General features: G+C 43.1%; 1 protein-coding gene across 6 annotated transcripts; it reads left to right on the top strand.

Annotated features, from left to right (window-relative positions):
* Positions 1-33: 33 nt before the first annotated feature.
* Positions 34-24975, top strand: REXO5 (RNA exonuclease 5). Of its 6 annotated transcripts, none has more exons than XM_086759692.1 (20): positions 34-81; positions 295-417; positions 2195-2316; positions 3072-3198; positions 3921-4005; positions 5310-5450; positions 5607-5695; positions 6526-6641; positions 7570-7708; positions 8280-8374; positions 9184-9286; positions 9882-10018; positions 10336-10444; positions 10791-10901; positions 11025-11162; positions 11670-11762; positions 12284-12503; positions 13033-13226; positions 14025-14134; positions 16239-16456. In XM_086759692.1, the coding sequence occupies exons 2-20, from the start codon at positions 298-300 to the stop codon at positions 16339-16341; spliced, it is 2352 nt and encodes a 783-aa protein (XP_086615818.1). In that variant the 5' UTR covers positions 34-81; positions 295-297; the 3' UTR covers positions 16342-16456. The 6 variants fall into 6 exon arrangements, with proteins under 6 accessions (XP_086615818.1, XP_086615816.1, XP_086615819.1 ...); XM_086759690.1 differs by lacking the exon at positions 34-81 and adding an exon at positions 116-180; XM_086759695.1 differs by lacking the exon at positions 34-81 and adding an exon at positions 525-606 and having other exon boundaries at positions 328-417.
* The last annotated feature ends 117 nt before the right edge of the window (positions 24976-25092 follow it).

Below are 25092 nucleotides of genomic sequence, written 5' to 3'. Positions count from 1 at the left end.
CGGGTCGGCCTGCGGCAGGCGAAGGCAGCCGCCTGCCGAGACGGCGTGTTGTCCCGTGGCCGGGGGCCCGGCGGGGCTGAGGTGGGATCTACGGCCGGGGTCCCTCCCCGGGGGACCGGGGATCGGCCCCACGGCTGCGGACAGGCCCCCCCTCCCGATGCTGCTCGGGGATCCCCGGCGGTGGGCAGGCCCCCAGCCGTGGAGGGGGGGTTGACGGGCAGCCCGGGCTGTCACCGCGCTGTGAGGGGCCGTGGCGGCATCGCGCCGCCCTGACCCCGCCGTGCTTTCGTCTAGGCCATGGCAAGGGCTGTCAGCGCAAGGAAGTGCAAAAGGCCCGCCGGAGCCGACAGGGACGCGGAAGAACAGCGGGCGGCTCGGAAGAGGCGGAGGGTGGAAGGCGACGGGCAGGGCCCTAAGGTGAGCAGGAGCCAGGAGCAGGAGCAGAGCTGCCGGGCCCGTCCCACGGGTGTGTGAGGAACAGGCCTGTGGCTGTGCGGTGTTTCTTACAGCCGCTTTTTTGGTAGGCTTATTGCATCACACGCTGGGATGCTGGAAACTCGGCAAAAACGTGGTTTACTGTCAGTCTAGCTAGAGGATTGGCTAAAGGTAATAACCTACAGATGATTACTTCGTTTCTGCTCCAGGAAATATGGAAGTGAACTCATTTTGAGTGTTAGGCATTTGTATTTAAGGAATTTAAACAAAAAAAAAATACACTCTCCAATATAGTTTTCTCCTAAAGAGAGCGGGGTCTTGAAAAGCATTGTGTCCCCATCCCTGGAAACGTTCAAGGCCAAGCTGGATGAGGCTCTGAGCAACCTGATCTAGTCAGGAATGTCCCTGCTCCTTGCAGGGGGGTTGGACTAGATGACCTTTGAAGGTCCCTTCCAACCCTAACCATTCTATGATTCTATGATTCTATTCTATGTGTCTGCTCAGCACGTTGACACCTGAAGGATGCAAATCAACCCATGGTAACATCTTACCCAGGTTACAACTTGCTGCTCAGTATGGGACAAGAGTAAGCATGTCTGACCTGTGAGGTCAGTCTTATTGGTACCTGAGACCAAAATTCCTATGGTTGGCAGGTAGCCTTGGTGAAATGAAACTTCTGTTTGGTTGGGGCTTTTTTTGCAACGCTCTGCTTAGGCTGTATTGAAAGCAATGGTGTCATTACTTATTTGTCTAACTTAGCACGAAACACAAGGGACTAGCAATTACACCACCCTGTGTTATTATTACCAGATGATTCTTAACCACTTGAACCTCGAAGGTTGTCACCACTGTTTAGCTTTCTTATCCAGTGACAAATAGCTTTAAAAGTGCACCAGCTCGATCCTACATGGGCAGGCTCTGTCAAAATTAATGAGCACAAGGCTTGTTAGTGGGGTAGGGAAAACACAACTTCTGGAGTTGTTTATCATGTGGGATTTGACATTCTGTGGTATTCTATGGTCTTTTACTTTTCCCCTTATGTCTTTTCATCACATTAAAAAAAAAAATTCTTTAAAATTTTTACAGATCAAAGGAGCTCATTGGAACAGGCCATCTGATCAGTGGAGGTCTCCAAAATCATGCATTTACTTTCTGATTAGCTTTTAGGATAATTTGTGCATTTAGGCCTAAAGAACTGTTGTGTTGAACTGTGTGATACATTCTCCACTCCATCTCGTCTACTCAATGCTTTCTTCTTGTAGTTTCCTTGGATTTTACTGCAACATTTATTTTCCTGCAGGGGTCAGCAAACCCATCTGCCAAAACAGATCACACAATGTAAATGAAGTAAAAGGGTTTCAGGAAAACCTTACATGAAGTGGCTACATATAACACATGTATAAATGCCCAAAGCTCTACAGCAACAAGTGGGTGAATGGGCTGAGAGAGCAGAATGTCATGTTTGCAAATGAAATAACTTTTAAGTTTTCTTATTACATACATCTATTTCCTTTAATCTTTAAGAAATGTATCTTTGAAGTTAGAGTACATGGCTTACTGAAATCTTGATAGTAAATTTAATATTAGAGTGTGATCTGAAAGGAAATTTTTGCCTGTAATGAATGTAAGAGGTATTTTAAATGTAGTTGATTGTATCCACGTAGTAAATAGTTTCCTTTTACTGTAGAATTACCTTCATTTTCCATGAATGTGTGTGATTACATAAAACCTTTCTTTACTAGTGTTTCCCTTTTTACAGGAAAAGTCATCACGCTTGTCAGCAACTTTATTTGGTGAGGACTGCGAAATCAGCCACGACCAGCTGTTTGAGTTGTTAAAGTATGCCGCTTTGGGAAAATGCCACAATGCGACACAACCCAGGTATAGCACATTCATATTCGGGAATCAACCCTGTCTCGTGTCCTCACGTGTTGTGAAAATGTTCCTTAAAGCATATTGGCAATGCTGGGTTTGGAATCCTTGCAATGCAGTTACTGTAATGACAGCCTGTATTATGTAGATACTGAGAAACAATACCATGTTAAAAATATTAACACAGCACAAAAACTATTACCGTGTTTCATGACAGATGTAACTGAAACAGAATGTTCAGAGTGTTTTAAGAAAAACATTTTAGTGACTTTTCCCTTTTTTCAGGGCACCTTCTCAGCAATGGAAGGGAAAGGCAGAGGAGGGTACATAACCTCATATGGCAAAATACGGTGAAATATAATGAATCTTGAAATGCAACTCAAGGCAAAAATGATCCCACTTTAGATTTTTAGTAGCGAGTAGAAAATTATTTTGTGAAACTTTTTTTGACACACTTATTCAGTAGACTGCATCACTACAGCTGAAGTTACTTGTGTATTCACATTCTGATGCATATAAATGAGGTGTAAATGTCTTGAAATGGTACTGCAGCAGAATTTTGCTGTAACTCATTCTTTGTCTCCCATATTATGTTGCTTCCAGGAATATATGGCTGTTTGAAATAAGTTGTAAAGCCTCTTCTCATTGAAGTCATTTGGCCATTCACTGACTTAAAAGCTGGGCTGGTTCCACGTTTGTTTTTGTGCTTGATAATTGTTTTGCTTTGATTTTTTTTTTTTTAATTTTTTTTTTTTTCACTGTAGCTGGTGCCATGTTCATCACCAAAGCCACCTGGCTGGGGTTGTGGTTATTGTTCTACATGAAATGAGCCAACTCCATTTCTACAAATTCTATTTGCAGTTCAGACACCTCAGAAAAGTATTCCAGCATGTAAGTCAAACTGTATTGCTATTTTCTAAACTTTTTAGTTAGAAGATAGTAAAAACAGGTTTTCAAGACTTACATTTTTGAAGCTTTACAAGGTGAAATGTGTATTGATGTTGCAGTCCTCTTGAGTATCTTCAGGATGCCAGTGAGATTAAAAATACCTTGGTTAATTTGGAATTTACTCTGAGTGAGTGAGGAGACTCTCAATAGTTACCCTATTCCCACTGGTTGAAAAATCTCACTTTTACTATTGGCAGTTCATGTCAAGTTTCTTCCATTTCCCGAAAAGATTATTAAAAGAATTATTTTCTGAGTTACAAGCATCATTTTTGAAGGGAGGAAGAAAGAAGCACTTTGATTCAGACTTCTAGAGAATTCTCCCTGAACTGCAGTAAATGGAAATCACAACTTAACTGGGAAGTCTGGAACTTGTTTTAGTTTCTGTCGAAGAACATACTGAAATTTGCCATCCTGATCGTATCAGGAAGGCAAATCTGTCCCTTAGTACAAAGAATCCTGTATCATCTGTTATTAAAACAGGTTTGGGTTGTGTTGGGTTTTGTTTTGTTTTGTTTTGTTTTGTTTTTTATCGGAAAATACCGAACATATTCCTGCTACTTTATCCGTCCTCTTCTAAATTTGGCTGGTTTGGGGATCAAGAAACATCTAAGTTGCTTGATACTTCTGCTTCTGTTTCAAAGTCTCTAATACATCTCTCTTTTCAGAGATTCACATTAACACCTTCCACTAACTTCTTAGCCAGCCTGTATGGAGAAGGAGCAAACCGGAAACCTCGAACCACTGCACAAGGTATTTTGTTTGGTTTTGCATCATCTCTTTAAAGCACAGTGATTCACTTTCTACAGTAATTTATGACTTTGCATCCTGTGCAATCCCAGTGTGCTGCTATGGTAAACTTGTTTACAAAGGAAAACAGAGTGGCTTAAACCATGAGACCAGTTACTTGAACTAGTTCAGTAACACTCTGTTGGGCTTATTGTCACAAGTAAATGCAAAAAGCAGAGAGAATTTATTTAACACGTTTAATCCAAAATTCTGACCCTTCCTTACCCATTTTGTGATTCTTTTATTTTAAGATGTATCTCGTAAAAGATACAAAGATATAAATTAGATTCAAGCTAAGAGGTTACTAATTTCTTTTTAGTTTTCTTTGTTATACTGAGCAGCAAATCAAGGTAAAGAACGAGTGTGTTGACAACTGATTTCCTATTTTTACAGTCTTTATAGAGGTGATTGTAATCCAACAGGCTTGTACAAAACCTGCAAGAGACTACAATGTGAACCTCACTGAAATTGTTAGTACTGTAACAAAGAATCTTGAATGCAAGTTCCACATGGGAGAATGAACAGCTATTACTTTCAATGTATTGACAAAGTCCTCTAGCATCCTGACTGTAAACCTACTGCACCGTCATAGATCTGAGATGTCAGGTATATTTTTAAGTGCAATCTGCAGAAAATCACCTACAGGATAATTTAACTTTTACAACTGTGAATTCTGGTGTCAGTTCAGTGCTTACTTCTTTGTGAGCGCATTTTCTCCTGATAATACTTACATGAAAGAATTTCACAGAGAAGGCAGAAAAACAGGGAGAACTTCTTTTACAGCTTACATAAAGTAACAGATGATTATGTAGTCATGCTTACGAGGCAAGTGGTTCTCTCTATTTCCGAAAGGCATGTGAGACGGAGACTTGTGATGTGGCTTGCTTCTGAATCAGCCAGCAGTGTCAGTAGCTGAACTGGGAAAAGGTTCAAGTATCCTGAATATCAAGTGTGGTTTTTCTATAGTGTATAAAAAATATACACTATATACATTATCTATAGTATTGTGTGCATATAATGTATATTGTGTGTGTATGCATACACACAATAAATGATGTATAAACTGGAGAGAGATATAAATAAACTGGAGATAGATAGACAGACGGATAGATGGACTGTCTATCTGTCTCGCTGTATCTCTTGTTTATTGTTCCAGGTAGTGTTTTCCTTTGAAATGGTGTAGCCCTTTAGCATACATACTAACGCAGGAAACTGACTGCAAGTAGGGAGTGCTATCTGAGCTTGACAGATGCTTTTGTATTTTACAGATATGACTTTCACTGCTGTTTCTAAAAGCTCAGACTTGCAGTGTGATCCCATCATTCAGAAATATGGATTAGAAAAACAAGGCCTTACTAGCTATACTCTAACTTTAGACGAGCAGAAAAAAAATGGCTATCCCATAAAAGGTCAGTTTTTGAGGGCTTTTGTTTGGTTGTTTTGTTGTGGGGTTTGTGGGTTGTTTTTTTTTTAAATTTTTACCATTATTGATATGTTTGGCCATATATGATGAGTTTTAGAAAAGACAGGTCTATTTCTTATTCATGGGTATCTTTTCATTCTAGGTTCCCCTCAATGTAAGGGCTTTATATGTACAGGGTGTGATCAGCAGAGGACGGACAGCAGCCCTCTCTTTGGTCTGGATTGTGAAATGGTAAAAATAAATGTGTGTGGCCTTACAAGACATAGTCAAGCAACCAAACTCCTGCCAGCTATTCCAAATTGAGCCAAGCACACTGTGTATTTGCTAAATCACTTCTGATCATATCTGCTGCCAGTCCCTTCATTGATGGTACCACTGCTAAATGCAGCCATGGGAAGGACTCAGGAAGTGGTTCTGGCGACAAGACAGAAGTATTATCTTGAGGAGTGCAGCAGAGAGCGCAGTTCTGCACTGGCTGCCAGAGCAGCAGCTGGATCTGCAAGGCCTATCAGCAATGCCGCAGTAATCCCTGAGACTGTTGTGGAATTCGTCCTCCCAGCCCTCCCCAAGGTTTGGGAGAGGAAAGATTTTTCCCTATCACACATCCTTCCTTTAGCCATCACAGTTCTTCTGGCAGCATGGTGTTGTGACAATTCCTCCTTTAGTGCAGTTTTGACCTTGCAGAGATGGCCTATTTGGCATCAGTATTGAGTAAGTAACGATACAACTGGGCTCTGCTTGTAAATTGTGCACCTTCTCTGGTGAAGATGCTGTCAGTGACAGTTCTACAGTGCGGAGCACAGACTGGTTCTGTGAAATCAGCACTTCTTTGTAATGGCTCTCCCTGTGTTGCGCTTGCCTGTGTGTTTGCTGTCCTTATGGCGGGCTTTTAACAATTAAAATGAAGAATGCTACAGTATAAAACAACTAGCTACGAGTGGTAGATCTCTTGAGTAACTCCTTAGTAGTGCTGCTGGCTGCAGCTAAATCAGATATTAGCTAAGGTTTTGGAGTGGCAGCATCATGCTGAGTCAATAACTGCCTCTGCTTCTCCTTGACAGTGCCTGACTGCAAAAGGGAATGAAGTCACTCGTGTCTCGCTGGTGGATGCACAGGGTCAATGCCTCTTGAATGAACTAGTCAAACCTGAAACCGCAGTAGTGAACTATCGCACCAGGTGGCTTGCACATAAGTTTCTTATCTCTTAGTCTTTAAGAGCTGCAACCCTTTCAAATGAACCGTGTTACACAGGTCCTTTCAGAAGGCTTTGGTTTGCACAGATGCCTACTGCATTTCTCTCCGTGTTAGAATCATAGAATGGTTAGGGTTGGAAGGGACCTTCAAAGGTCATCTAGTCCAGCTCCCCTGCAAGGAGCAGGGACATCTTCGACATTCGTGTTAAGAGTACAGTTCTTGCTAGGTGATTAGAATAACCAACATTATGTATACACTGCTACATAGTGCCTGTGTGGCTGCTAGGCAGAACCATTACCATTCTGCAGTGTTGCAGGAAAAGTTCTGTTACAAATTAATGATACATAGTAGAAGTTACTCTTTACTGCTGGCTATAAAATAAGATGGAGGATAAGAGTACAGGATAACAGTCTGCGTCTCTTTGCTCCATACCTAAGTTTGCTCATCTGTAAAAAATTAATAGAGCAGCTGATCAGCTTATACACACCTCTAGGGCTGGACTCGGTATTATAACAAAAACAGGCAAAACTCAGGCCTTGTCTTCTCCAGAACTTTGCCAGGCTTTATCCAGGAAGTGACATGCCAATCCCCTCAGGTTAATTGGAAGCGTCTCCTTACACCTTCAGTCTTGCAGCCTTTCCTTCCTTGTGCTATCTGATGTAATGAACTGCATCACTTAAGAAGAAGTTATACTTCAGAGAGAGAAACTTTTGAAACTGATGTGGTAGCACTCATAGCAGTTTAATATCCTCTCACACTGTATATCCTCTTACGTTGGAACAGAAAGTACTAAATAGCATTCTGTCATTAGTTACACTGAGTTCATATTTTACGTGCCCTGCCTGTAGTATTCTCTAGTAGGTGCTGTTGCTAATGTGTTGCTTTTACCTCATCCAACTTTTGTTTCAAAGATTCTCAGGAATCACAAAGAAAATGCTTCTTCCAGTGAAAACAAGACTGTCAGACATCCAAACCAGACTAAAAAAATTACTCCCCCGTGATGCAGTATTGGTGGGTCATTCTCTAAATTGTGATCTTCAGGCTTTGGAAGTGAGTATGCCTTTAAGAGTGTTTTCCCAACCCTGTGATACTCATTTCAGACCTGAAAACGCTAAACCATTCCTCTTTTTTATTAGTGAATACTTGTTAATTCCTTTTTATTATGAATAGCCTTTTGTGTGTAAGGATTTAAAAGATAAATATTGTCCTTACATCTATGAAACTGTCAAGAGGCTGTGCAGAACCCAAAAGGAAAGGAGGAGTCTCTGCACACATAGATATGGTTGCAACAGAGGTTTTGCCTCTCTGCTTCAGCCAGTTGCTTCTGATAGCTCTGTCACAGGAAGAACTGAAGTCCTTCCTATATTTATTTTAACCAATCTAGAATGCTTGAATTGTAATTAACCTTTCTAACCCAATCTAGACCTTCCCAACAGAGTGGTAGAAATGAGCCTTGGGCTTGTTTCATTATTCCCACCTGCACTCTTTTGGGCCAGTTATCTGTCAGTGAGAACCTGGCAACTGAAACGAAAAGGCAGAGGCACAGATAACAATGGAGTTATGCCTAATTCTATATGACTGCTGTTCTTAAATTAAACTGGTGATGTTTTCTCTCCTCCAGATGATCCACCCCAGTGTTATTGATACTTCACTGCTTTTTGCCAGAAATGAAGGTCAAAGATTTAAGCTAAAATTTCTAGCCAAGGCAATTTTAGGGTAAGATTATTACTGTATTGTCATGGGAAATATTAGAAACTGCCATGGTGGGTCATAGGGTCTTGCTCTTCCACTAGTAGCATCAGAAAAGAAAGGAGCAGGCTGTGCAAATAGACATGGTAAAGAAGAATTTACTGCCTGCTTGAAACATCAGGCAGCATAATAAATTGGCTTCTCTCTGAGCAAGCAGGGACGCTGTGTCCCAACCAGATCTGAGTCCTAGCAAAACTAGCTCTTCTGCAGGTCTGTAGCAGTACCAGTGTATTGAACTGTAAAGCAACAAAGACACGCTGGCTCACACAAATAAGATCTGTTGCAGTTTGCAAGAAAGAAAGGCTAATGTATGAAAGTATGAATTCCTGGTTCAAATTATATTCCTCAGTGGTACTTGCTACCACTGGATATTACGTCATAGTAATACAGTTCTCACCATTCACACAGTGAATATTAATACGCTGCAGCACCAACCTTCACTGAGTTGGAGGTTGCCTCACTGTCTGTGTGCAAATTGTGAGTTGGATCATTGGTCAAGGAAGAAGTGAAATGTAAAATAGTCACACATCAGAGTACCGCGTATTAGCACAGCTTCTGTCAAACCTGGTAAACAGTGTTTTGCTCAACATTGCAAAGATGTTTCTTGCAGTAACTTACGGGAGTGTTTCACAGGAATGCTGCTGCACAGAACTGAAATCCTTTTTGGAGAGGGGAAAGCTATTTTGCCTGAGAAGGACCCAGTTTAGAAAAGATAGGATGTTGGTCAGTATGGAAAAACAGATAACCTGCCTGTACACCTGATTTTGATGCCCTAGGAAGGAGATTCAGTGTGAAAAGAAGCTTGGGCATGATTCTACAGAAGATGCTAGAGCTGCATTGGAATTGGCTCAGTTCTTTATTGAGCAAGGACCAGCAAAGGTAGCTATATATAATTAAGATTTCTGTCCAAAGTTGTTTGGCTTATGAAGGAAAATAAAAACACATTCCTGCACATCCTTTTGTTGATTTAAAAGATAAAATTTAGCTGTGATAGAGGCTCCAATTTTGACAGCTTGTTACATGCAGCATAGATCCAGGTATCTTAATAACCTGAGCATTACCAGTGTTTCAGTACTCAGACACTGACGTGAATCAGCATTGCTGCTGAGGTTGAAGAGGGGCATTGGGTAAAGAAGGACTGAGACACTTCCAGCTTACAGGAATGCCTGTCATTTTTCCAGATGAAAGAAGTGAGACACCTTCAGTGTGGCAGTGATTCAGCTGGTTTTATGAGTCTCTTGCTTGTGTTGTTGAGTTCTGAGAGAACTTTTTTTGGAGATGATTGTTGGTTGATGTTGTGAGTTCTGCATGCTTGAAAATGACAACAGAAAATAATAAGGCAATAAATTAATGCCTGTGTTTCTTCACTTCTGTGGAGTGTGCCTAGGTGACTCATAGAGAAAGCACATGCTTTTTTGATCAGCTACAATTAGCTGAGTTGAAAGCCAACTACTAATCTTTTTCCTTCCCCAAGGTAGCAGAACTAAACTTGGAGATGCTTCTGACAACTGAAAAACTGGCTGAGGTCTCAGGGAACAAAGCTGCGTTACAGTCACAACGATGTAGGATCCAGAAACAGTTGAATGACTCTCCACATTTAGCCAAACCATGGTAATAAGATTCTCAAATACATGTTTTTCCTTCAGTTGAATCTTCAGTAAAGTCAAAGAAGTGTGTTGTGTTTTTCAGAAGTCAACAGGATCTTCAGAGACAAAAATAATTGCAGCATAGCACTGAAAAACTTACAGAAGTTGCAACTTAAATTTCACAGATCATTTTCTAGGCTTCTTTTGATGTTGAGGACAAGAATATTCTTTAAAAATGTCTTTAATTAACTGTGTTATTTTTCTCTGACAAGCATTTATTGAAAGCTTTTAATTCACCATATTGATAAGTACTGTGATTCACAGCTTTCTTCTCTCTGCTAGTTTTTTAGACTGCTTGCACGTGACTGGCCAAAACCCCCTCCTTTTGGGCAGACAGGAACTAGACTCTTCTGACCTGCGGCAGAGTAACCTGAGCACTTCAAACAAACAGGTGAATGGACTTAGAGTGGGTTGGTCTAAGCAAGCATCAAAGTGGTTGAAAGTTCTTCTTGTTCTGGGGGTGGGTAGATGAGTCCTATTTTAAAAAGCTGACTGATATAGTACTGTTAGCAATAGCGTTAATACCAGGTTAGCTAAATCCATTTTAACATTTCAGAAATGAGCTTTGATCCTCTGCATCCTCTCATGACTCAGTAAAGAAGAATTTCTTCCTGAGGGCTTTCTTGCACCATAATGAAAATTAAAGTTGGGAACTAAGTTCAATAGCTTTGTTTCTGATCCTTTGCAGTACCATTGTCTTGTACCTCTTTGAGCTGTGTACACTCTTTTCCCTCCAGATTCTTCGGAAAGCCTTAGAAGATGTTCCCCTGTCCACATTCAGTATCATTCAGTTCAGTTTGGGTCCAGAGTACATTGGATCTCATGTTCTTGCTGGACTTTGTGAAAAGGTACTATTTTTTTGAGAATAGTCTTCATTGCTGAGCTTGGAAAGAAGCACTATTTATCTGGAGGCACCAAGTAGTTAGTTGCTTTGCTTTGTGAAGTTCCTTCTCTAATCTGTGTTCCTACAGGTGAGAAGCAAGTTGACTGACATGCTGACAATCTACGCAGGTCCTTTTGAAGACAGCTTTTGCCTGAAGGCTGTGGAAAAAGAATTTGGGAAGTGTGGACCAATCCAATCTCTTACAGTGGTAACTGAAACATACCAGGTGAGGCAGTCAAAGCATTCAGCTTGCTGACAGGCATGGAAGGCCCGAGTAATCTCTTGGAAAGATACGGATTAGAACCACTGAAATAGTAGTTATTCTGTTTGGTTTTTTTTTTTCTGGTGAGTTAGTCACCAGCTGCAACAATTCAGGGTATGTAAAAGCTGCTCCACACAATGACAAGAATAAACACTGCTCATGTGGCATAACTGTGCTATTCAAGCTAGAGGACTTTGAGCACTGGAGAAGCTGAGATGCCTTTTGTATCTCTGGAGAGACCTGATGTGCTAAAGCCTTTAATTGGGGGGGAAAAAAAAAAAATCATTGATGAGCTAATTGAAGGTTGCTTTTAACAGCTATGGTATACGGACTGTTACATTTATTACCCCCAGATCTTTTTATATTCTGTTTTTCAAAGAAAACACAACTTTAGTGAGACCTGATTTTTTAAAAGGGAAGGATAATGTGTCTTATTGATAAGCCTAAAGTATCTTACTGTTCTGTTTCCAGCCCTATGTCCATATCCAATATAAAGTACTGGAAGCTGCCCAGCTTGCTGTGGAAATCCTAAATGGAGCTGAGGTAGCAGGATCCTGCATTAAGGTAACCAACACCAATAGCAAAAGCCTATAAGTTACGTTGAGCACAGGACCCGCATCCAGTATGTCTCTTTTAACATCTGCTCCCAGCAAAGTGTCTGGGCAAATGCTGGCTGATTGTGCTGTTCCCATCTCCCTGTCCCTGGACAATTTAAGGCCACTAGCAGAAAGGAAATAGTTATGGCCCTCTTTTTTTCCTTTCTGCCTGCCAGCAGAAGGGGGGGGGGCGGGGTTTAGAAAGCCACCTGACTTCCAGCTGCAGCTTTAGAAGGAAGAGCCAAGCAGCAGAGTGTTAAAACGCCGTATACAAAGTACGGGTTCTTGATTTTATAGTGCTTCTGCATTACAGACCTGATAGCTCTCTTCTAACTAATTAAGTTAGCCTTCATTAGTCATATTTTTTCAAGGGAAGGAAAATAGCTTGTCAACTTTTGGTAATGGGAGAAAATAATTTAAAATAGAAGCTCAGAACACAGAGCTGCTTGGGCTGACATGCTGTGTTTGTTCCTGCTGAATCCACCCCAGGTCCAGAGACCTGTCACTGCAGCAATGCTGGACTGTGATGTTTTGATAAAGGAACTAGAACTGGATGTCGAAAATGAAGGTGTGATTTATGTTGCGGGGCTAAAGAAGTCATTAAGAGAGATAGACTTGTACAAAGAATTCAGCCAGTTGAAAGACCTGGAAACACTGTTCCTGCCAAAGGATCTCCAGAATGGAAAGCACAGGAACTGCTGTTTCCTCAGTAAGTATTTTCACATACAGCCCGCTTATCTCCTTCAAATAAGTTCATTCAGCAGCACTTGGGACTTTGCACAGGCACAGCAAGAGCTACTGAAACTCATATATGCTCGAAGTGGTTGTATTTAAAATACTCCAGTGAAAGTATGTATTGTTTGGAGAAGTAGTTTACAGCTAAATATTTAAAATGGAAAAAAAACCACCAAACCAAAATCCAACTGCTTAGAAAAAAAAAGATCTTTACTTAGAAAAGGTCCAGGATAACTTATTGGCTCCAGTACCTTAATGTGAGGGCTGGCTTCACACAAAAAAGTAACCACCTCCAAAAAAGTGAGGAGAACAACTTATCTGAGTGCTGTTGGAGTTAACTGGCATTTCTACAGTCTGATGCTTACCTGTAGCAAAATGATCTGCTTGGTGCAGTGATTTCAGTTTTTCATCTCCCTCCTCCATGCCTTTAGCCCTGCCCTGCAGGTGCCAAGGCAGGAGCAACATCACTGCCAAAGCATGTTCCTCCTCTCGTTGTGTTTCAGAATTCCAGAACTCTCAAAGTGCTGTGGAGGCCCTGGAAGTTATAAATGGATGCACTGTGAAGGGCAGAAAATTAAGAAGTAGGCATGCTCTTGCTTCAGGTCACCTCTGGAGATGGATTTCACAAATGAGTGACAGCAATGGGAAGCAAGGAAGACACACGTTATTTGAGAAACTCGAGCAACTATCTGACTCTGTGAGTTTAAGGCTATGCTGATGGTTCTTGCAGTTGGTGAGGCGGTACTACCCTGGGAACCAGGAGTGATAACTTTGAGCAGACCTAGGTGCAGAGCTGTGCCTAACAGAAGCATCTCCTTGTGCTGGAGCAGAGAGGCTGCTAAGAATCAGTTCCCACAAGGCAGTTTGGAGCGGTAATATCATGTGAGATAAGGTGATGGTTACAGGCTACTGTATAACCTTAAAAAAAAAAAAAAAGAAAAGAAAAAAGAAAAAAAAGGAAAAAGCCATAGCTGCTCTGGGCAGTGAGTGATGCTACACAGGAACCGAAGCCTACCACTTGAAAGCAGAGTGATGTACAGGTGTAGGAAATGGTATGGGAGTCAGGGGGAGAGGTGACTAGTTGTGTAGCCCTAGTTGCAGCTCTCATTTTTACCGGAGGAAGCTGCAATGCCATTTGAGTAGGGCATGGGGTTCTCCCTGCTGCTGAGCCACTGCACTGCCAAACACCAGCCAGTAACAGAATCACTGCTGGCGTCACTTGTTCAATCCCTGACACTGCCTGAGGACCACACACACACACGCTTTTAAGTGTGATTGCTACAGATCTGCAGATTAATTGGGGATTTTAATACTTATATTAAATACTTGTATTATATATGCCACATCATCCCTGGAAACAGTCAAGGCCAGGTTGGCCGGGGCTCTGAGCAACCTGATCTGGCTGAAGATGTCCCTGCTCCTTGCGGGGGGGGTTGAACTGGATGACCCTTCCACCTATAACTATTCTATGATTCTATGATATTCTGTTATGCAGGAGCAGGATCTAAGGAAAGAGGTGAAGAAGTTAGACCAGCATATTGAAAAGCTTTATAGGAGGCTGCAGAATAACACTCTATGCATTGTTCTCTTTCCCGGAGTGCACAGGTAACTCGCCACTTATTTTGCATAGAGCCAAAGAAAATACATAGCCAAATATTTTTATGTTAATCTATTAAAAATAAAAACCCTGCACAAGGAAGTGAAAGCCTGAGAGAAGGCCTGAAGAAGCTGTTGTACTTATGCAGTCTGACTTTCGTGTTAGGCCAATAAAACCTGAACAGTAAGCTGTGCCCATAAGCCATGCCCGATCCAGAACAAGCACAAGTGCTGAAACTCTTTGTGTAGCTGTAGGTCCAGATTAGCAAGGCTGAAGTACATAGTGTTGATTAACTATACGAGTGTTCTCAGTTCACCTGCCTTCCTCTGTTGGATGTTTCAGCCCTACTGACAGCAAGGTAAGTTTTATGTGCCTATGAGAGAATTGAGCAGGGTTTCCACAATAGCCAGGGGTTTTTTTTGGAAGTGTTGGTGGGGTTTTGTTTGTTTGCTTAAAACCACCTAACTGCTACAGCCAAGGCACCATCTACTAGTTGTCTTGTGGTATCCTGATGTACAAGCTTGAGCCATAGGTGATCAAGGAGGAGGTTCATGCCCACATTACGTGAGGGACAAAATTGAAAAAAAAAAGAACACTTTCACTGAGTCCTTCGCTTTCATAGGAAGGGGCAAGTCCTAGGGTTGAGTTGGGCTTCAGCAGTAATATCAGGGATGCCTCTGGGTGAGGTGGGGTTCCTGCATTTCAGTCTCTGGGGCCTGAACTGCCACAGTCATGCACTGCTTAATTATTAACCAGAAAGGTTCTAGCTTTCCCAAGCAAGACCCTAGTTACTCAACAGTCGTCTTTCTGTTCTCTCACTGTCACTGTTCAGACAGTCAAATAAAGGTCACATCTACCCTTGCTTTTTTTCAGTTTCCCTTCAACAGAAGGGGTACGATTCCTTGTGGAGACAGGAGACATGCCCTGAAGTAGAAGCAGGGAGTCAGAGCTGCTCAGCAGCATCTCTTCTGCCTGGCTAAGCAGTCAGGCCAGGTTCCCCTCACTTACTTACAAAGCTTCCTGAGAAGAATCATGATGCTGTATTACCCTCGGCACCGAGCAGTGTCCCTAGCCAGGAGATGCATCCCAAGCCAAGAGTGTACTTAGGCTCCATAGCGGCGACAAACTGTTTCAGCAGGGTTGCATGCCAAGAGCTGCTCTTGACATGATTTGCTCCAGTTGTTCAGTTTCTAATAACTTTTTTTAAAAAAAATAATAATTTGTAGTTGTTTGTTTTAAGTAATTTGTCTTCTTAAACAAAGATTATGAAGTTGTTTTCCTCCCCACCCCAAAGAATACTAGCATACAAAATGAGACAGCAGCAATTCCCACCTTATTAAGGAGCGCTGATTGCGTGTAGCTGTGTGTAAATGGTTTCTTGCACAAGCTTGCAATCAAATGCTGGCTCAGTTTAAATCGGCCATGGGGCTAACCTCTGCAGCCAGTTTAGTGATGCATGTGGTCCTTTGATCATCTGCTGCTTTCTTCTGGGCTATAACTGAGCCACATTTTACATTTCTGAGCAATCATTTGCCTCTTTACACCACTGCAATCACCTCAGTTACCTTGCATACTAACCTGTCAGTCCCACTGGAAAGGTTTGAGGAGAGGATGGCTGTGGAGTTAACAGCCCACACCGTGTGTCTTTTGCAGCAGACTCACAGGTCCAAATTTGCTTTTCAAGGGCAAGCTCAAGCTAGCCTCACTTAGCACACGCTTGCCTGTTGGCTTGCATCACCAAGGGGCAGGAACCCCACCAGCAGAACAGCTGGATTCAGGCATTTGCATCCACAAGGAGCCTACAGAAGCCCACAGCGCCCGGGCTCACATCTCACTCAGGCTGCCGAGTGGGTTGGAAGGGCGCTCCATCGCAGGCTTGGTTTCTTGACAAGCGAGGTTCCTGTATTACTGTTTCCCAGAGGAGTGACAGTCGAGAGGAGGCTTCTTGATTAAAAAGAATGCCAAATAATTGTTTGGGGCAGGAGGGAACCACAACAGTTTTTTCAATCTGCTGACCCTCGGGGTTGCAGGCTTCTCTCTGGTAGACCAGCAAGCTTATGTGCATCAAGGCCGCCCTGAGCAGAAGTAACACTCCTCTTGTTTACGTTGCAGCATGCATGGATCACAGTCTGGCCTTGGTCTGATGGGAATAAAAGATGACAGAGGAAGGAGTGCTTGTTCAACTGCCAAGTTTTTAAGCAAAGGCTTTTGTTAAGATAGTGTAAATCACTTTAAATGTTGATATTTTTGTAAAGATCTCTTACCATCAGAACAACAGGCATTCACTCTGTATCTTTTACAATGTCTAAAAATAAAAGCCATTCAAAACATCTTAAAGCACAAAACCTTTTCCATTGACCATTCCGAGTGTGGCAATTTTTCATGGCAGTGGGTGAGCTAGGCAAGTGCTTAGGAAGGGCTGGGGGCAAACCCAGCTGGGGGAGTTGCATCAAAGCCGATCAGTGTCGGCCTGTAAGATGTAACTGCACAAGCTGTTCACTGCCAGAGACTGATGTACCAGCTGGGTTGTCTTCACTGAAACACTGCAGGCCCTAAAACAGCAAGCCAAGTTAATGCAGAGTGACAGTGTGCTCCCCCCAGCCTGACCGGTTTTCCCTGTAACCCTGCTCAAGTGACAACCATCAGCAAGAGATGTGTCTGGTCCTGATGTAATGGCAGCACCTGAGTGAAAGAGGATTTGGGGGAGACAGATAACACCACAATAGCCAAGGGATAGCGATGCAGCCCCTAACCACAGTGCTGGTTAGTGTCTGACTCAAGCCAAATTTGGCAGAAATTAACATCTACAGTCAGTGTGCAAATATGACTATTAGTCAATTATCTTACTCCATAAATAGCGAGCAGCCCAAGAGCCCCTGGAGCTCTCCTGCACAACAGGCTGCACGTTGGGTTCCCCCCTTGTGTAGGGACACCTCTCCAGGTTACTCCTCAAGGCTGAGATTCCTTGCCACAACAGATTCTCGGTAAGTGACTAACGGCATGCTAGACACGGAAATTTTAGCTAAGTGATATAAAGGATTGATTGTGCCCTTGTAATCCTTTAGACATAAACCATCATTGGTCAAGCCTGGTACTAGGACTGGATCCAGCCACACCTAGGCTCCTCTCTGAGAAGTTAAAAAAGCAAGGGGGTCCTTTCTGCATCTCATGACTCAAGGTGGGGATCCCCCTGACAGGTCTGTCTGACCCTGTCCTCTACGCAGTAAATAATCCAGTGCACCTTGCCATCAAAACTTGGTAAACCACTGCCACATTCACCATGCGACATGTAGTAGCTGCAGCAGCTGCTCAGCAGTTAAAAGCTATTCTCAGGAGTTGTGTGGATTTCTGGAAATGCGCTGTGCCGGCTCCTGAAGCAGTCGCTGCCTCCTTTCCAGGAAAGTACTGTACTTAGTCCATGGAAAGGAGGAATTGGTGATTCATACTTCTTGGATGATCTCCAGTTTCTCCTCCCTCCCTGACCACCCCCCACACCCCTCACACACAAAAGAAGAAAAAAGAGAAGTTACAGTGTGGCTGTGGGAGGGACAAGGGCCATTTTAAGGAAAGCACGCCTCTGTGTGAACTTCACACATCATCACTTTCAGCAGGGAGCCAGAAGCACGGAGTTGCAGTGAAAGGATGAGGTGGTTTGCAACCTGACAGCTTCAGACCTGTGCTTTGCAGCCACTGCCACCTAAAATAAAGGCTGCTTGACCATCTCCTGTTAATACACAAAGTTTCCAGGCAAAAGGATGAGAGAGAGTTTTCAGCACTCAGAAAAAAAAGAAAAATTAAATGCCTGTTACAAGGTTTGAATGTGAGACAAAAGATTTCTTGATACGAATTAGAATAGGCTGAGATAAAGTTGAAATTGTTATTATTGCAGAAATTATTAAATACAGCTGATAGACTATTTACACCTTCCTACTTCCCAACCCCAAGTTCACTGTGCTGGGCTCTTGAGCAAAGAGCAGCTTATGGAGCAGAAGCTGGGAGCTGCTGTGTGGACGAGCAGGCAAAAATAAAAAGAAGGGAGAGAGGCAAACACAGCACTAGCTCAGAGGCAGCACTAGTGAGTGGGTAGTAGATACTCACGTCAGTGGCTTTCATACCTAAATTTAAAGCCTCCAGAACGCCTGAAATAAAATCTATTATTAAATGCAAGATGACTGCAGCCTTTTTTTTTTTAAAAAAAAGAAAAAAAAAAAAGGTACTTATCCACTCCAAGGGAGCCTGGCATCCTTTGGCTGTAATTACTGCAAGCATCAACACCAGTGCTACTACAAAATGTGAGCCAGTCCCTTCGCCCAGCACTGCCAGTCCCCAGCTGACCCCAGCCCAGCAGAGACCACAGGGTCAGGCAGCTCAGCGGAAGGGGTGACTGGCAGACCAGCCTCGGCACCCATCCCTCTGGAAGCGCACGCTCCTTTTAAGACAGTTCACATCCAGCATCTCCTTGTTGTAGACACTTGCACTGCAAAGTCGAAAACCAGCTAGTTCTCATTCCATGCACTTAAAAATGATGTGGTCACCTCCCTGGAAGGAACAGACAGGATTTAGCAAGCACTCAGGATTCCTGCTTGAGAAACTCTGGAGATGACAAATCAAACTAGCAAGAGTCCTATTTATAGGCATGAAAAAATAATTAATTTGTCCCCTTTTAATTGAAAATGTAAAAAGGACTTTGGCTTTAAATAAGACATTTTGTACAAAGCTTGAGCACAAAAAAAAAGAACACCATCGTGTCATTCTGTAAACACCACAAATGTTACTCATTTGTTCAGTAATGCACAGAACAGCGTGCAAGTTCCCTTTCCAGTGCATTAGGTTTCTGTAGCTGCTCCCTTCCCTCCCCTCAGACCTTACTGGAATACAGGAAACCCAGAAGCTTTGGAATATTTACAAAGCTACAGCAGTCAGGGTACATTGTGACTAAAGGATTTTTTTTTTCCTTTAAGGGACTGGTCATTTAAATATACAGAAGTACAATAATCTCACAGGCAAATGAATGGCAGCTTGGATTAGAAAAAGCACCAAAATATTTAATATACATCTGGCACAAATTCCACAAGAAGTCAGTAATGGACAAACCAACGCTTTGCTTTTAAGAAAAGAAAAACCTCAGACTGCACTTAATGCTCTTCCAAAACAGACACGACAAAAAACATTGCACTCAGGATTGCTATCAAGTAAAGACAACCTTCTTATTACAACCTATTTGCATTGTGCCGTAGATTGCACATTTTATAAATGCTGTTTCCATTCTGTTCCAGACAACAATGGTGAGCAAAATTCGATATAAGAAAAGTAACCGTAAAACTACAGACCAAATGGGACCCAGAAGATGCATCATCTTGAACTTCTCCCGCTTTTTCTCTAGGTCATGGTTTCAAATTTGGCCACATCCCTTTAAAAAAAAGAGCCTACATGAAACAGAATTTACCCCGGCCATTGTCAAGCGTGACATTTACGCAGCACTTTGATACTGCTGTCTGAAAGAGGAAGCACAGGACTGCTCTGCGACACACAATACATTCACGGTTTCCCAGAGCGAGAAAATCGGACCATACGTGGTTATCCTCTCGGCTAAGTCCGAAATGGCAAAGACCACTCCCGACACAACGAACGGCAGGTTTGACCCCACCCACCCTTGCTGGTTTACTGAGGAGCTAAGAGATCGGTCAGCTAGTTGCATTCACAGGCGAGTCAGTGAACGCCGCACTAAGGTGTGCTCTCAATATCTCCTCGGTTAGGATTAGTTACTTCTCTGGGACCAAACACACCCTCAAAACACCTTCCTTCTGTAAAGGGTGACTTGAGGCTAAATTGGGGCCGAGATCCACAAGCAAGTGCTTCAAGCAATCCAGCTGCATCAACCATCTCTCCCAGGCTGACCCTTCTCCTCCACGCAGCCTGTGAAGGACTTGCGGCTGCTTCACACCCTCCAGACCAGCCAGTACAAACCCCAGCGGCGCTGGGTCAGGACCGAAGCCTGCCAGTTGCATCCATGGCTCTTGGAACTCGAGTTACTCAACAACCAACAGCACGAGGCCCTCCACCCACTCCTGCCAGCTCGTCTCCTTTTTTAAAGATTATTTTAAACTTATAGATAAGAAAGCAAGCATATTTTAAAGATAACTATGTTTAGTGTGACTTAAAAAGTCACAACTTCCAAGTATTAAGTGCTATTCTGTGAAGTTCTCTAACATGTAATACACATGGGAGTACAAAAACAGCAGCCAGCCTTCAGCTCCACCAGCTCTGTGCGGGTTTGGCACCTCGGGTCACACCATCTCCCCTCTCTCGGGCCCAGAGAAGAGCAAGAGTCAGCAGTTGTAACTGCGTAAAATGGCAACATTCAAGTAAACAGACTGATTCAACAGTAGGCAACCTTTAGTCCAAACAATTTACAGGGGGGTGGGGGGTGAACCAAAAACACAACTTGACAGCAAGAACACTGGAGACAGATGTGTTTTTTCTGTGTGTGAAATGACACGTTATCCAGAAAGGGCGTATCTGAAGAGTGCAATTATACAAAGATAGGAGCTTTTTAAAAATAAAATGAAGTTGTATAACCTTCAGAACCTGTTGGATTTTAAAACCTAACTACATAAAGACTGAGGATTGCAATAGCAGCGAGGAGCCGCTGTAATTTCAGGGATTTAAGGCAAGCTGTTAGCAGGACTAGTACATTCACACTCCTCTTACCTACGGCCTCACACGTCCTGCCATTCTCTTGAAATATGTGCCCATACCGATAGTGCACGGGGTCACACCCCAAAAGCAGCCCTCACACTGGAAGAAGAATCTTGTAGCAACAGTTGCTACAGCAGAGCATCTCTCAGGGACGTGCAATAGCAGTAACTGTGTTGTAGTTTTCTTTGGGGGAGGAAAGGAAAGGACACAGATGCGTTGCATGAAGAAGAGACACCACCCAACGCATTAACAAATCCAAGCGAGTGCTGAAGCCACCCTGGCATCGCCATAAGCTTGGGAACTCTTCAGCCCTGCTCAGGTGTAAGGGTTTTATTCTCAGTAAGATTCTGACCTCAGGGAGGAATTGGATGTGTGCAGCCCTTACGCTTTCGTAGCTCCCATCTCTGCCAGGCGTTACAGGTCCAGCCCAACGGAACAAAACGCACAATTTTTCACCAAAACAAAAATACGCTCGGGGCACTGCATCAGGTGGGTTTCTCAAGGTTTTCAAGGGCAAATGAAAAGGCGGATGGCTCCTTCTTGGGGAGCAGCTGCTCCATCTTCAATTTATTGTCAGTACAGGCAGCCCAACCAGGGGAGAGGATGTGTGATGATAGAAGTCCCAGAGCCACACGCGATGTAGCTCCAGCCGGTCGCTCTATTGCACTCCAAAACTAGCACCTGGGAGGACCGACACTTTTGTTTGCAGCTTGACTTGGCTCCCTTTCAAAGGGTCAGTTGCATGCAGATTAAAAGCAGTCTAGCAAAAATTATGGCAAATAGATAATACTTAACTTGGGTCAATTTAAAAAAACAGATTACTCATCCAGGCATAAAATCCGCGGAGCAAAGGATGGTAACCTTAAACTATTCAAGTCTAAGAGCAAGAGGTAGAGATACCTGTGTACTTCATGGTGAAGGAGTTACAGCCTTCTGTCTTACAATCTCATGCACTTCACTTCAGTTGGCAACATAACACCAAAGATTCAATCTTCGATAGTCCAGAGAAAATTTTAACACTGGTGGTTTTGTTTGCACATAAATTTAAGCAGACAATACTTATTTGAAAAAAATAAATATTTGTGTTTTGCTGTATATTCAAATACTACCCTGGAGAATTTTGAGTTTTAGTTAAGCATCTTCCTTTTTAATATGAAAGACTAAATTCACATGCACACATTTCGAGCAGAGTGAGCTCAGGGGATGAAGTGGGTGCCCAATTTACCGAGGATCTTCCAAAAAAGGATCACATTGCAGAACACAAGGCTGCAAGACCCAGAAACTCACAATGACTATTATTTTCCAATGAACGGGAATGATGTAACCTCAGCCAACAAATTTCATCACAACTGAGGTGACTACTAACTACGTGGTGTTTCTTTAACTTTGTTGGTTTTGGTTTGGTTTTTTTGGTTTGGTTGGTTTTTTTTGTTGTTTGGTTTTTTTTGTTTTTTTGTTTTTTTTTTTTTGAAACAAGGCTTAGAACTGTAAGGAAGATACTTATGTTGACAGTGTCATGAAAATACTAAGGTCACTCGTCAGTGCACACCCATGTCTGGGAATCACGGGCGACAGGCCGGTCCTGGGATCCACGGGTCTGACGGACGTGCAAGGAGTGACATAAAAGTCACACAGGCAAAGCTGCTGCCACCCCCAGCACTCCGGATCCCCGACCTGACAGCCAGCCACCCTCAGGAAGAGGGGCTGCACATATTTGCAGCCAGCCCTGAGTCACCCACTCATCAGCAGAGCAGGATGAACTCATTTCGTGCTCTTAAATGTGCTTGGCTGCGAAGCTGCAGCGGCTCAGGGGCTGACTCACAGGCAGATTTGCCGTGCCAGCCTGGGGAAGCCAGCGCTCGGCTGGCCGAACTGCCCCAGGCTCCAGCTGTCAGATTGTATGCCACCTGCCACACCTTCATTTATTTTTCCCATGGTTCTTTCATTATGACTGCACAGAATTTAAAAGCTCTAATTCTCCACACAGAATAGCACCAGCAGCAAGTAAACTCACAATTCGGCGTTCAATTAATTTCCTCGGTCATGTTTTATGGCCAGTGGAATCTTTCAGATCCTTACTTGAATCAATAAAATAGTCTTTGACCTCAGAAACACACCCACACAAGTAAAAATCAACACAACTGAGCCACCAGTTGATCTGGGAGCCAAATTTTAAAGGTGTTGCAAACTATAATATGGTGCAGGTGGTCAGCGTTTTACTACTTGGGAGTAAAGTTTACAGGAGTTGTATTTCTTTGTGCATAAGGGAAGGCAATAAAATGCCAGAGTGTGGATGTCAGACCAGTTTTCCAGTACACTACTAAGACTATCTACACAGCTATCTAGAGTTATTTACCCCAAGTTGCAGCAGATTCACTACATGCATCAAGTTTTCTAATGCATACTCTAATAAGAAAAAAAAAAATAATTAAATAGTTGCAATGGTTTCAAGGATTCCATCAGCATCATACTCACTACAGTCCTGTGCCCTACACAATAAAGATTTAAATTATATAAAAATGAAGAGTTAATGTATTTGGCCTGTTCCACAGATATTCACAGTTTAACCATTAAACAAGCGTATTTTCAGAGGCTCCAATACTGTCAAAGACTTTTCAGAAACACGTACAAACCCCACTCCCACACAGGTACACCAGCATTGCAGAGCGCGGTCCCTTCTCGTTTGGGATGATAGGACACCGCGCAGTCCCAGGGAAGGTCCGACACCCCCCTCACTTTCAGCAAAGAGCTGCACCTTCAGGTCCTGGTTCAGGAGTTTAAAACTGACACAGGTCTGGTTGGCATTCTGTAAATGGTAATTAAAAAACCTGAAGTTAGGCTAAAAATAAATGGTACTTTGCTAGACAGATCATTTGGCTATTTTTGCAAGTCATCTACCCAACAGGTGGAGCTGCTCCTGCCAGGCTGAAAGCAGCAGAACAAGAGCAAGGCTGCGCTCTCCTGCTGAAAGCACGGGCCTTGAGCCACTGAGAACTGCATGTCCCTTCCCCAACAGCAAATTCCTGTATATTCATCACCGTTGTCTTTAAAAAGAAGTTGGGTAACGTTTGATGCACTAAAACGGGCTAAGCTTTCACGTGCTACAACTTGATTTCCTTAATGCTGCAGCCCACGTCCAGACCCGCAGACGAACACCTTCCTTAGAGAGCTCTACCCCTCGTCCTTTGGAGCTGCTGCGGTCTGGCGTACAAAGCAGCAGCCGCCACTGCCACGACTGTGTGCGCATGTGCGTGCCCTGGCTACCCATCTGAATAGTTGTTCTCACACTCTGGACATTTTCAGTTCCCTTGAGGAAAAAAAAAAAAAAAAAATTATGTGAGGAACAAACAGGTTAATAGCTGAATGAATGAATAGTCTCAAACTTATAAAATAGTCTTCATTTACTATCAAATCAGGTCTCCATTTGAAACTTTTGCTAACAAAGCAGCCTCTGTTGGGGATTTTTTTCCTTTTTTAAAATAAAAGCACCAGCAGAAGTCTCACCACAAATTCAGATACACCAGCGCAAGTGCTTTGGCCTGCTTTGCTCACCAAATCAGAACAAGGTTTTGCTGCCAAACAACCCTTGTGCCAGGGTAGCTCGGAAGGTTACAGTAGCAAAGACAAAGCTTTGGGTACATTTCCCTATAATACAGCAAGTTCAGGGCTCCCCTCCTGCAAAGGGACAGACTCCGTCGCATCCACAACAACTGCATTTGTTTCCCACAGCTTAACACGACTTCCAGCAAAAGCCTGCAGAAGCAGCACGGACCTAACTCTCGCTTTATTAGATGAAAGAGATGCTATCTGTGGCCTGTGGGTTTGTTTTTAAACAGTTTTCAATACCCACATTTGTTGGTGATTTACGGTCTCAGACCCAAGCTATTGCATAGGCTGCACACCAGCAAAGCCAGTGACAGAGCTCGGGCAGGTCCCCTCCTCTTCCCGAGAACCCCTCTGGGGCGCAGCAGATGTGCACAGGACGCCACCCTGCCTCCAGTGACAAGCTCTCACTTAAAATCCGTTTCCCTTTAGCTTTAAAACCCTTATATCCCAAAGTCATTAGATGCTATGGATGACTGTCCATTTTTATTTTTTTTTTTGGTTTGGTTTGTTTTTCAATTGAAGCTGGTTTGTGATCCCGAATTGCAGCTCTGAAAAGAAAAGGTGTGTAATGGAAGTGTATCAAATTCACGAAGCCAGTACTGAGCTCTGTAGAAAGCCTTGGCAATCATCCCTTTTACCAAAAGGTGTAAAAAAGTTGACG

The sequence above is a fragment of the Chlamydotis macqueenii genome, chromosome 15 (genome assembly GCF_036417535.1).
Source record: "Chlamydotis macqueenii isolate bChlMac1 chromosome 15, bChlMac1.mat, whole genome shotgun sequence".
NCBI classification, from domain to species: domain Eukaryota; kingdom Metazoa; phylum Chordata; class Aves; order Otidiformes; family Otididae; genus Chlamydotis; species Chlamydotis macqueenii.
The sequence above is the reverse complement of the archived record's forward strand: the minus strand, read 5'-3'. Positions and strand labels throughout refer to the sequence as shown.

Bases quoted from the DNA above. Each gene is read 5' to 3' on its own strand.
- REXO5 (XM_086759693.1), top strand. From the start codon at position 298: ATGGCAAGGGCTGTCAGCGCAAGGAAGTGCAAAAGGCCCGCCGGAGCC. The intron at 5,451-5,606 runs GTCAGTTTTTGA...TTTTCATTCTAG, and splicing joins AAATGGCTATCCCATAAAAG to GTTCCCCTCAATGTAAGGGC. The intron at 9,287-9,881 runs GTAGCTATATAT...TCCTTCCCCAAG, and splicing joins TTGAGCAAGGACCAGCAAAG to GTAGCAGAACTAAACTTGGA.